The 13,128-nt window shown below is 41.2% G+C and overlaps 1 protein-coding gene across 1 annotated transcript in view; it reads right to left on the bottom strand.

Moving 5' to 3' along the window:
- The window catches only part of ANTXR1 (ANTXR cell adhesion molecule 1), a 196,480-nt gene that overhangs the window by 92,730 nt on the left and 90,622 nt on the right, over window positions 1–13,128 (bottom strand). Inside the window, exons 11-12 of the mRNA XM_087823606.1 lie at window positions 10,679–10,748; window positions 9,203–9,281 (exon numbers count right to left, since the gene is read on the bottom strand). Of these exons, the coding sequence (XP_087679732.1) occupies window positions 9,203–9,281; window positions 10,679–10,748 (149 nt within the window). The remainder of the gene's footprint in view (window positions 1–9,202; window positions 9,282–10,678; window positions 10,749–13,128) is intronic.

The following is a 13,128-nucleotide window of genomic DNA, read 5'->3' as shown; positions in this document are numbered from 1 at the left end:
TCATGTATTATGTTTAAATTAAATATTAAAGAAACTCCAAAACATGGCAGATAAAGATGGTTTTTCCAACTGGTCCCAATAGTGTTGTCTCTGACCTTCTCTGCTGTTGCCCAACCCAACCAGTTACAGTCAAACTGGCCCCAAACACACTTTTACCTAGGCTGCACCCTTAGCTAACCCCAGTGCTTTCTTTATGACCCAGTTCACTTATCATTTCTTCTGTGATTCCTTCTTTGATTCCCCAGACACTCCACTTCATGGTGTCACTGGTTTGAGCATTGTCCATTTCTCTTAATATTAAAGCACTTATCACATTAAATTACAAATCCTTGGAGTACTTGTTTGTTTCCTATGTATTATATCTTTGTGTTCCTTGGACTAAGCAAAATGAGTGACTTAGATTCTATATTAGTTTCTCTGGTTCTGCCTGGTATCCAGCCTTGTGCTGTAGATCTTCATAAACAAGGGGCCTGCCTTGAATCTTGATCCAGCTGAGTGGGTTATTTCCAGGCCCCCTTCTCCAGGTCCGAATTCCTGACAAGGGTCTCCTGCTAGTGGAGCTGGTGCTATGCTGAAGAGGTTTTTGACTGTTGCCCTGCCTGGGATCACTGGTTGTTGTTTCCCAGCTGGCTGGTTTTTTTTCTTCTTAAATCATGCTCAAGCTCCCCATGCTCCTTGGATGCGCATATTGGATTACTGGCCACCCTCTTTGGAAGTCTATCCTCCAGCCAGGGCTCAGTGTGTTCTAATCCTACTTCACGCTCGCTTTCTACTCTTCCTACCAGCAGGTGCCATCATGGTCTCAGTATGACCCTTGAATAAATCCATTCATTCAGTCAGTCACCGGCTATCTACTACTATGGCCAGGCATTGTGCCAGGTGCTGGGTTGCAACAGTGAACACGACGTGGCCTTTGTTTTTCCTCAAGAAGCATATGGGCCACATTGTACAAGAGAGGCAATTGATCTTTTTAGTGTCTGTGCTTTCTTTACTCCAAGTCCAGTTGTTTCCAAACTTATAACCTATCTCTGTAGGGCTGCTGGAGGCCCACTTTCTTGGGAGATGTTGGGAGTGATGAAGTGTTAAAAACAATACAAATGATAACTGGGCTCTCTCTTCCTGAAACAATGAGCAACAAGTATGTAGCTCAGCAGGCCTCAGTGTGAGAGGAGGAAAACAAAGAACAACTTGGACCATGGAAATGGGGCATTTGGAGAGAAAGTTTTGCAGTCTTTGTCTGGCAACACAAAATGGGAAGTTCCCTAGATTGGATGTATGGGCCAAAATTATTCTTTTAGGCAAATTCCTATTTTTATAGCAGAAAATATGATCCAAAAGAAGGAACACAAAAGAGGTTTCTCATTTTAAAATCTTGGGATTCTTAAATGAATGGAATTGGGAGTAAATCAAGAGAAAAAAATCATTTTTCTTTAATAGATTTAAAAAAAAACTTTGGAGAACAATTAGTATCAGGTAAGTAGAATGATAAGAGACCTGGATATTTATGATTTACTTGGCAAACTTACTAAAGTGCAGAATCCTGGGCTCCCTGCTAAAAAAATTCTGATTCTTTTGGGTTTCACAACCTTGGTACTATTGACATTTTGGACTGGATAATTCTTTGTAGTGGGGCAGGTTCTTTCCTGTGAGTTGTCATGTTTCTCTCTCTTTTTCTCTCTCTCTAATACCTATAGAAAAACACCAATAGTTCAGGAAAAGAACAGTTTAAATTCTTAAAAACCTGAAGGATAATATGATTTAAAAATCTTTGGGAAACAAGTTGGCACCATGTTCATCCCCACAGAAATCAAATCAAATCACACTCCAAAACCACAGGGAGTCGCGGCTCTGTCAGGGGCCACTGGAGGGTCTAGCCTGTGGTGAAATTCTCTCCGGAGCTACAGCTCTCATGTATCTGAAATGGTCCCTCCTCTGAAAAAAAAACCCACAAACATGCTGGGCATGATAGAATACTTTAAATAATAATAGAAATTTTCTATGTGGTAATAATGCATCAACTTTAGTGAATACTTGTTTTAATTCATTCTCCTATATAGTCTAAGTATTCTCCTTATGTTACTCTTAATTGATTTACTGAGAAAATCTTTTTTTCAAAATAGTGAAGAAGAAGGTGGGTTGGGGAGCTGGGTGAAAAAGGTGAAGGGATTAAGAAGTACAGACTGGTAGTTACAAAGTAGTCATGAGGATGTAAAGTTCAACATAGAGAATATAGTCAATAATATTGTATTAACTATGTATAGTGCCACATGGGTACTAGACTTATCAGGGGGATCACTTTGTAAGTTATATAAAAGTTTTATCTCTATGCTATACACCTGAAACTAATATAATATTGAACTTCAACTGTAATGGAAAAAAACTAGTGAAGAAACTGCTACCTAATTCCACTTGGTTTCTCACCAGGCCTAATCCAGTGGTGGTGTTTTCCCTTGTTATCCTGTAGGCAACATCTTCAAAGTTTTCTCTAGTCTGTTCCTAGGCTCATCATGGACTCAAAAGAAAGCATACCCTCTTAATCAGGGACACGTTGCCTCTTTATAATCTGCAGAACATAAATAACAAATCTTTTCATGAGACAGGCCATTGGACTTTTACTTGGCAAGGAAAGAGAATGTCAACAGGCTAGTGAAGAGCTGTGATTCTTTGACAGACTACCATGTACCTCCAGCCCCTTCTACACTTTACCTTTAATCTTCACAGCAACCATGCAAGACAGGCCCTGAGAGAGGCTCAGGTTAACGTGCCCAAGAACACCCTGAAAAGTGGAGGGGCTAGGATTTGAAACTGGGATTTTTGACTCAATATCCTAATTTCTTAATTTCTCCATTATGATGCGATTATAGGGCAGTTCTTAAAATGACAAACTTCTTTTTGATATTTCCCTTAAAATGGCACTGTATTAGTGGTTTTCTCATCTATTGCTAGAGGCTGGGCAGAACAGAAGGCCGATTAAGACTATGGAGATGGGATGCCTTTAAATATGCTGGTAAGAGAGCATTTCGGCAGTTTGACCATTTTCTATAGTCATGGAGCTCAACAAAGTTTACCATTTGTATAGGAATCTTTTAGCTCTTGGATGGAAAAATCATTTTCCTGTAAAACTTCATGGAATTTCTGCTCCTGGCAGGGGCAGCAGTTATTCGTTGTGAATCTTGAAAACTTGTGACACAGTTGTCCAAATGGGCACCAAATAAAGCGAGGAAAGAAAAGCCTCGACTACATATTTTAAAATTATCTTTGGTTCCAGTTGATGCAGCTGGCAGGCTGCAACTGGCATTGACAAGACTAACCCTTTACTCAGACCCAAGGGATTTTTTTTTGATCTAAAAACCTTGTCATCTGAACCAGCTGCTGCCCAAGAAACGAACGAAGTCCAAGGCCTCAGTTCACATTCTGGATGACCACACATCCGCCTGCTTCTCTGTTTAGCCCAGCGGTGGCTTCAGTCTTCTTAATTTGAGCTTCTGTGTAGGGCCCTGCTGGGGACTGGAGTTTTATGTTTGAATATAGGTCCCTTTGTCTGGATGAATTTGGACACTGAGTCTGTCCCCGTTAGTCACCTGGGCTTGGCTGAGTGACAAACATGTACTTCTAAGGATACATCTTGTCTTAGAAGAGTCCCTGTGTTATAACAGGACTCTGAAGCGAGCAAATAACTTTTTGGGAAGAATCTGCAACTAGTTCAGTGATTTTGACCAAGCTTCTAATATAATAACAGCTAATATTTATTAAGCACTTACTACCTGCCAGGGCTTCTGCCAAGCACTTTAAAAAAAATCTTTATTTGAGAATATGCTTTTATTGATATTTAGCGGGGGGAGCGGAGAGAGAAAGAATGGGACAACAGGCCAACCAACTGAGCCACCTGGCCAGAGCTTTTAAAAAAATTAATGAATTAAGTTTATTGGGGTGACATTGGTTAACAAGACCATACAGGTTTCAAGTGTACAACTCAACAAAACATCATCTGCACACTGCATCGTGCACTCACTGCCCAAAGTAAAGTCTCTTTCAGTCCCCATTTACTCCCCCTTTCCCTCTGGCTATCACCGCACCAGTGTGTGTGTGTGTGTGTGTGTGTGTGTGTGTGTGTGTATTTTTTTTTGCTTAATCCCTTCACCTTTTTTCACCCAGCCCCGTCTAACCCCCCTCCCCTCTGTTCCATGTATCTTTGCTTCTGTTTCTATTTTGTTTATTATTTTGTTCATTAGGTTCCACATATAAGTAAGATCACATTGTATTTGTCTTTCTCTAGCTTATTTCACTTAGAATAACATCCTCCAGGTCCATCCATGCTGTCACAAAAGGCAGGATTTCCTTCTTTTTTATGGCCGAATAGTATTCCATTGTGTAAATGTACCATGTCTTTTTTTTATCCACTCATCTACTGATGGGCATCTGGGTTGTTTCTAGATCTTGGCTGTTGTAAATAATGCTTCAGTGGACGTAGGGGTGGATAAAGTCTTTCAAATTAGTGTTTGCGGTTTCTTCAAATACAGTATGTTGCTAGAAGTGGAATCACTGGGTCAAAAGGCAGCTCCATTTTTAATTTTTTTGAGGAACCTCCATACTGTTTTCCATAGTGGCTGCACCAGTCTGCATTCCCACTAACAGTGCACAAGGGTTCCCTTTCTCCACACCCTCACCAACACTTGTTTGTTGATTTATTGATGACAGCCATTCTGACAGGAGTAAAATGACATCTCATTGTGGTTTTAATTTGCATCTCTCTGATGATTAGTGATGTTGAGCATTTTTTCATATGTCTGTTGGCCATCTGTATGTCCCCCTTGGAGAAATGTCTACTCAGGCCCTTTGCCCATTTTTAAATTGGATTGTTTGTTTTCTTGGTGTTGAGTCGTATATGTTCTTTATATATTTTGGATACTAACCCCTTATCAGCTGTATCATTGGCAAATATGTTTTCCCATACAGTGGGTTCCTTTTTCATTTTGTTGATGGTTTCTTTTGTTGTGCAAAGCTTTTTAGTTTGATGTAGTCTCATTTGTTTATTTTTTCTTTTGTTTCACTTGCCCTCGGAGACATATTAGGGAAAATATTGCTATAAGAAATGTCTAAGATTTTTACTGACTATGTTTTCTTCTAGAATCTTTATGGTTTTGAGACTTATATTTAAGTCTTTAATCCATTTTGAGTTTATTCTTGTATATAGTATAAGTTGGTAGTCTAGTTTCATTTTTTGTACATCTGCCCAATTTTCCCAACACAATTTATTGAAGAGACTATCTTTACCCCATTGTGTGTTCTTCCCTCCTTTGTCAAATATTAATTGACCATAAAGGTGTGGGTTTATTTCTGGCCTCTCTATTCTGTTCCATTGATTTGTATGCCTGTTTTTATGCCAGTATTATGCTGTTTTGATTACTATGGCCTTATAGTATAGTTTTATATCAGGTAGCGTGATACCTCCAATGATGTTACTTCTTCCTATCCATGAACACGGTATATTATTCTATTTATTTGTATCTTCCTCAATTTCTTTCTTCAATGTCATATACTTTTCTGAGTACAGGTCTTTTACCTCCTTGGTTAAAGTTATTCCTACGTACTTTATTTTTTTTGTTGCAATAGTAAATGAGATTGTCTTCTTAATGTCTCTTACTGATAGTTTGGTGTATAGAAATGCCACAGATTTCTAAATATTAATTATGTATCCTGCTATTTTACCAAATTTATTTATCAGTTTTAGTAGATTTTTTTGGTGAAGTCTTTAGGGTTTTCTATATACAATATCATGTCTTCTGTAAATAGTAACAGTTCTATTTCCTCCTTTCCAATTTGGATGCCTCTTAATTCTTCTTGTCTGGTTGCTGTGGCTAGAACTTCTAGTACTATGTTGTATAGAGTGGTGAAGGCAGACATCCCTGTCTTGTTCCTGTTCTTAAGGAAAACACTTTTAGTTTTTGCCCACTGAGTATGATGTTTATCATATATGGCCTTTATTATGCTGAGGTATAACCCCTCTATTCCCACTTTGCTGAGAGTTTTTATTATAAATGGGTGCTGGATTTTATTAAATGCCTTTTCTGCATCTATTAATGAGATCATGTGATTTTTGTCTTGCAATTTGTTTATGTGATGTATCACGTTTATTGATTTGTGAATATTGTACCAGTCTTGCATCCAGGAAATAAATCCCACGTGTTCATGGTGTATGACCTTTTTAATGTATTACTGGATCCAATTTGCTAATATTTTGTTGAGTATTTTAGCATCTGTGTTCATCAGGAATAGTGGCCTATAATTTTCTTTCTTTCTAGTGTCTTTATCTGGTTTTGGAATTAGGATAATGCTGGCCTTGTAAAATGAGCTTGGGTGTCTTCCTTCCTCTTGAATTTTTTGGAATAGTTTGAGAAGAATAAGTGTTAGTTTTTTGAATGTTTAGTAAAATTCATCTTGGGGCCATTCTTGATTCCTCTCCTTTCAAGGCCTACATCTAATGGTTCAGGGAAACCATTAGCTTTGTCTTCAAAATATATCAGATGCTGACCACTTCTCTCATCTCCATTGTTCCTTTCTGAGTCAAGCTGCCATCATTTCTGGCCTAAAATATTGCCATACCTTCCTAACTAGTGACTGTCCTTCCATCCTTGTCTTCCCACAGGCTGTTCCAGCAGCCAGAGTGATCTTTCAAATATAAATCTGATCATGCTGTGCTTCTGTGCAAAATCCAAAGTTCTCACCAGACCCTCCACTCTCCATCCCTTTTATCTCATTGCCATTGCTCTCTTCACTAGTGCTCTTCCAGTGACTGATCATCAGCCTTCCTGCTCTTCCTTGAACACACCAGCTGCCTGGTCTTGGGGGGATGTGTGTGTCTAAGCACTGGGGCTCTCTGTTTGGCATGTTCTTCCCTCAGTAGCCTCACAGTCAACTTCAAAGTCTCTACTGAAATGCCACCTTCTCAATATATCTCTATCTACATTACACTCACTCAAGAAGTACCAAATCCCCTTACTCTGCTCTATTTTTAAAATAGAATATATTATCTTTTAATGTAGTGGGTGATTCATTTGTTATGTTTCTTGTTTACTACCTGCCTTCTTTCTCCTCCCCCTCTCTACTAGACAGAGATTTCTGTCTGTTGTGTTCTCTGATGTATCCCAAGCACCCAGGACAGTGCCCAGCACATTGTGCATGATCAATGAATATTTGTTGAATAAAGGAATAAATGGACCTGTATCTCAAATCTTAGGGTGGTTGTAACTTTGTTGTAGACATACAGCATTCTCAAATGCAAAGGGGAATAATGCAGAAGATGTTATGAGGTGGTGTTGATCCAGGGTCAGTTTTCCAGAAAACTTAGGACATGCACTCAGATGAAGATGTAAGGTGCAAATGTAGGCTGGAGTGAGTTGGGAAAATGGCAGAGGCACTTTACTCAGAGTTTTTTTCATTTTGCAGTACATTAGTAATTAGTGTTAATTAGTAGTACATTAGCAGTTTTGCAGCACATTTTGCAGTACTTTCTTCTTGGCTTATAGGCTCAGGACTTAAATTTTTAGTCCTGTTTCTGCCATAACACAGGTTTGGTTCTGAGGTATTTCCCCTTCTCATTTCCCTGCCCTCGAGGCCTCAAGGTCATGGCTATTTCTCTGGTATGATCAAACAAAATGAGAAATACAGGCCCAAATTGTTGGATCATTCAGAGCAGGGAGGAATCTGGAATGAAGTTGTTAGATTTGGGGTATTTTAATAATTTCCTGAAGGTTGGCAGGTTCCAAAGGGTCAATTTCTAAAGGAACCAGACAGGGTACATTTGAAGAAATTTCACTGCTTGTGCACACAGTTTTCGTATTTGGTCTCCAGATTTGATGTCCCACTGACAGATCCTTGAGATGCAGACATTTCTCAGACACTTCTTTGTGATAAACCTAATTGCTATGGTCAAATAAAACTTCCCTGTAGTCTGTATCCATTGCACTGGATGACACTGCTTTCAAGAAAACTGGTTTGCTCTTAACAAAGGATGAAAAGTGTGTGGGAGGGGTGGAAAGGCCGGAGGTGGGAGGGAGTGTTGTCTGTCAAGAGGCCTGACTTCCTGCTCATTTATTTTGCCTGGTTTCAGTGCTGCTTGCCCTCTCTCCTCCAGCTGTGATGGTGTTAAGGACACAAACCCCAATTCCTGAGGGGTTCTAACAACATGTCCTCCAAAGGCCGGCCAGGAATTGATCATAGCATCTGCCTAAGCTGACCATCAGGTCAAACACATTTGTCTCTAGAATGATCTAAAGGAAAAAGTGCATTTGGCTGCAGAATCTGAATATTCAAACAAAAGTTATTTTGGAAATGCTCGTGTCAGGGGCTGGGGTCTCTATACAAGCTGATCAAGCCCTGACTGCCCTCTGATGAGCTAAACTCCTGAGATGCTGACAGTGGGCAGGAGCAAGTACACAGGCCAAGGTATTCTCAACCCTAGCTTTGGAACTACCAATCTAGGGCCCAGCCCAGACTATTTCAATTGGTCTGGCACGAGGCCAGGGTGTCACTATTTTTTAAACGCTCTCCAGGTGATTTTATGTATAACCAGAAGCCAAAACTACTTGACAGCAGGATCTATAGAAGGGGCATCGGAGGAGCTGGCAAGGAGTACGCAGTCCCTACTGCTGCCTCCCAATCCCTATGGCATAGAGCCCCTCTCTCCCCTTTCCTGCTTCATCAATTTTCCATTTTCTCCTGGATTGTTTCCATACCGTACAAACAAGCTTCGGTTTCTTCCATTCTAAATAAAAGACTCTCTTTATACTCTTTATATACCTTTCTTCAGTTACTGCCCATTTTCCTGCTCCCCTTTAGAGAAAAACTCCCTCCGACGTGCTTTCTGTGTATACTGTCCAATTTCTTTCTGTGCATTTTCTCCTAAACCCGCTTCATCCAGACATCTCCCCTTACTGCTGCACAGACACGGGCCCAGAGCCTTGCTAACTGGTCATGCCAGTGCATTCAGGCCTCACCCACAGTCACAGGAATGGGGAACCTGGAGAAGCCGAACACAGGTATTCCTGATACACCGCAGGGCGCGGCACGCCCCTCACCCAGCCCATAGTTGGCCCAGCAGTGTCAGGATGAAAGCTCAGTGAACAGAATGCAAACCAGACAGCTTTCCAGGGAGATGAGAATGACAATGAAAACTTTGGTAAAAAGAAAGGTGATGACTTACACAATGTGTAGTGGTGATGATGACAGAACTGGAGATGAAAGACAGGCCATCGTTCATGCTGACCTGGAGTGCGGCTTTCCTGAAAAGACAACAAGGGAACCATGGGGTCCGTGGGGCTAAGAACCGGACACATTGGTCCCCTGTGTGCTCTGCTCAGAACTACCCTTCGGACTAGTCTCTTCCCCTGAGGGCCTTAGCTGTCTTCTTTGTAAAATGTGGAGCATGGACTCTAGGACCCCTCCTACCTCTAACATTCCAGGGAGATGTCAGGATACGCTTGGCTGGCATATCAAGGCAGTGCCTTCAGCCCTTCTTGCATTGCAGCAAATTGCACTGAATGTGCAAAGCCTGCTTCCACTTAATTTACTTGTCACATTGTAGTAAGGTGAAGGATTCTTTAAAAATGGTCCAAATCAGTGGCGCTAAATGGATCAAGCTATAAACCTAATGTTCTGTTGTCTTTATCTGGATTCTCAGAGATCTGATTCTGGTGGGGGTAGCTTTGTTACTACCCAGAAAACGCAGACGCATAGTAACAGATGAACTAATTTGCCTTCTACCTTTTATCTAGATGAGACTCACTGCAATAGGAGCTTAGCTTGCATTTTGCAGGAAGGACACTATTAATTTGTAGAATCAGTGGAATGAATGAATCACAGACTGATGTTAGGCAACCAGAGTTGGAGGCTTACAATTTGAACAAATGATTAAAGGCACAATTCAGAGGAAAGAGTTTAGCATTTTTTCCCTTAAAGCCACCATTCTATCTTCAGCCTGTTACAGACACATTCACAGAGTAGCTAGTTTCTTCTGGTGACTATTTTTGATGACATTTCACTAGCACTTATACTTGCACCATCATGACATTTTCCCCATAAGTTAGTGCAGGGAGCCTTGTGCACTCTGGGTGAACACTGTATGCTCTGCAGAAGAGCAGAGGAAGGAGCACTGAGCTTGGCTTCCAATGGTCTGAATCTGGGCCTTGAACCATTTGTGGACCCACTTAGCCTTTCCAAGCTTTCTTATCTCTACAGGGGTAATAATCATCTGGCAGGGCAATTATGATGACAGGGCAAAGTAATGTATGTGAGAGTGCTTTGGGAAGTGTGAGAGCTTTCTGGGACATAGTTGTGATTAAGCCAGACAGACCTTGGTTGGTGCCCAAATGCTTCCATTTACTGCTGTGTGACCTTGGGCAAGCTCCTTAAATTCTCAGCCACAGATTCCATCCACATCTGTAAAACTGGGAAGATGTGAGTATCTTGTTTGTCGGAAACTTGGGAGGGTGAAGTGGGACACCCTTTGTAAAACATTTATCCCTGTGCTTGGTTCACTGTAAGTATCGTTCATCATCATTACTTGGAGGAGTCTAGAGAAAGGCCCCATTATGACAATGAAGGGACGCTGTTTTCTTTTCCCTTTGTCCCCGCTCCCTTCTCTCTTCTCCCCGAGGCTCAGTTGCTAGTGGAAACTTACATGCCAACTTCTTTTAAGACAGGTGCTGGACACAGCAAATACGTATCTTCCACAGCAAAGGGCTTTTCATCTGTAAAAAGGAAGTCACTGGATTAAGAGGAGTGAGGCAAGTTTATGACTTCAAATTCAGTGATTCCTAAAGACCATCAGCCAAGTCCTGGGAGACACTAGAAAAGTAATAACTGTTTGAAATAAAAACTCATTTTGAGCTGTAAAATCCACTCAAGGTCTCCTGCTTGAATACTAGTCTCTGATCCTGTATGTCCAGTTGAGTCCATCAGCAAACAGAGACCAAGTTCTTACCATAGACCAGGCATAATTGAGGAGAAATAAGAAAATATTAGGCTGGTCCTCAGGGAGCTTCAGGTCTAAGTCTAGTTTGAGAGAAAAGCCATATTCATGGGAAAAGTTCACTGACAAACACAAGAAGTGGCTAAGCCAAAATAGCATTTGGCTTCAGAAGTCAGAGAGCTCGCTTTAGGTGCATGACAAGGCAAGATCTCAGGGAACACAAAACTCGAGCTGTGCTTCAGGGGAGAGATGGGGAAGAGGCATTTCTTTTGGGAGGAATGGCATGGGCAAAGACAGAACCAATGAAAAATAGGTTCCAGGGTAGGACATAAATGGGATTTAAAAAGATCAGTATAGGAAGAAGTTTAGTCCGAGTTATTTGAGTTAGACTGAGGGAAAAAATGTTGCTGGTTTTTGGGGAAAAACTCAAAGGGGTGAGTTTTAGAAGTTTTAGCTGTTGCAGCTATGAGAGATGGATTAGAGTGGGGGCACCCAGGAGGCGGTGAAATTCTTGCTCTTATCTTGGGAGAAAGAAGCTGAGAAAAGCTTAAGCAGCTTTAATCAAAAACTCGTTAAGAACTTCGCTGTGTTCCAGATTTTGGGGCCAGAAGCAGGGCTGAAGAGTTACTAAACTCAGTATATAGAAGTCACTCCTTCATATATTATATGGAGTATGTGAATGTTGAATTATAGTATATATACACAACATAGTATACACACAAACACACTATACTTCAGCATTTATTGGGTACATACTCTGTACAAAAGACAATGATAGGACCTGTAGGTGATACAAAGATGAATAATATGTGTCCCTTTAATTAAGCTGTTAATACAAATACCTACATTAGAAGATAGAAAGAATATATGTATATTCTTTCCATAGCAAGACGATATTCTGCTGTTGGCATTTGCTGTGAAATTGATGTTTCTTAATGACATTTGAATGTGGCTGGCACTAAACACTTGCCCGCATGGAGATTAGAGAGCCCCAAGCCTTCCATGCCTGGATTTAAGGATCAGAGACACCTGGGATGGGAGTTAAAGGACATATCTGAGTGCTAAGCACAATGTCCTCATGGAAGGAAGAGGAAGAGAATGCCCAGTTACAGTATTCCCCTGATGTCTAGGGAAATTATCAGTATGAAAAGTTAGGGAAGTAATTTCATGTCATGCCATGCCATGCCATGCCATGCCATGTCATTCATTCATTCATTCATTCATTCATTCATTCATTCATTCATCTATCCATCCAACAAATATTTATTGAAGGACTACTATGTGCTAGAAACACAGGCTCTGAGAAGAGAAACATGGCCTCTGGATTTTATAGGAGTCACAGGGGAGATAGTTATTAAACACATTCATTTTTATTAAAAAAATTCTTTTGAATGTCTACCAGGTGCCAGACGCTGTGCTAGGCCTCACACTGAACAAAAGAAGTGAAGCACCTCACTCAAGGAGCTGACATGCTGGTAATTACACAAATTACTATGTAATTATAATTGTGGTGATAATAAAGAAGGGGAAGGAGGGGGCCTGCTCTCATCTGGAAGGTCAGGAACGGCCTCCCTGAGGAAAGGCTGTGGAAGCTGAAGGCCTGATGGAAAGGAGATGGAGTGGGAGGGAGGCCGCCCTGCAGAGATCCTGGGGCAGGAAGGAGCCCAGACCACTGGAGAGCTAAAAGAGAGCCAACAGGCTGTTAGATTGGAGTGAGATGAGGGCTCAGCATGAGACTAGAAAAGGCAGCAGGGCCAGACGGCCAAGGCCTTGTAGGCCATGGTGGGGTTCTGGGGATTTTTCCTAAAGGCAACCGGGAGCTAGCTAGTGGAGGTTCCCCTCCAATTTAGAATTAGCTTTGGCAGGTTATGGAATGTTGCCAGAATAGTGAGGGTATGTTGAGTAAAATTATGACGACAGTGGTCGATCACCCAGCGCCTGAACTGTTATTATTTTCAGGATGCCTTTTTGTCTATGGTGACAATAATGACAGGGGCAGGCTGCATGTGGGTACTCTCTAAGGGCTCCGTGTGCATCACATAACTGAAAGGGAAGCTTGGATTCATATCCAGGCAGTCCGCCTGCCATCTCTTGATAAGAACCACGCTTTATCTCCTTCACAGTGACCTTGAGAGCTAAGACAGGGTTCATTAGGCTCA

This window comes from Miniopterus natalensis, chromosome 13, assembly GCF_054644295.1.
Source record: "Miniopterus natalensis isolate mMinNat1 chromosome 13, mMinNat1.hap1, whole genome shotgun sequence".
NCBI classification, from domain to species: domain Eukaryota; kingdom Metazoa; phylum Chordata; class Mammalia; order Chiroptera; family Miniopteridae; genus Miniopterus; species Miniopterus natalensis.
Note: the sequence above shows the minus strand (reverse complement) of the source record. Positions and strands in the feature narration are given on the sequence as shown.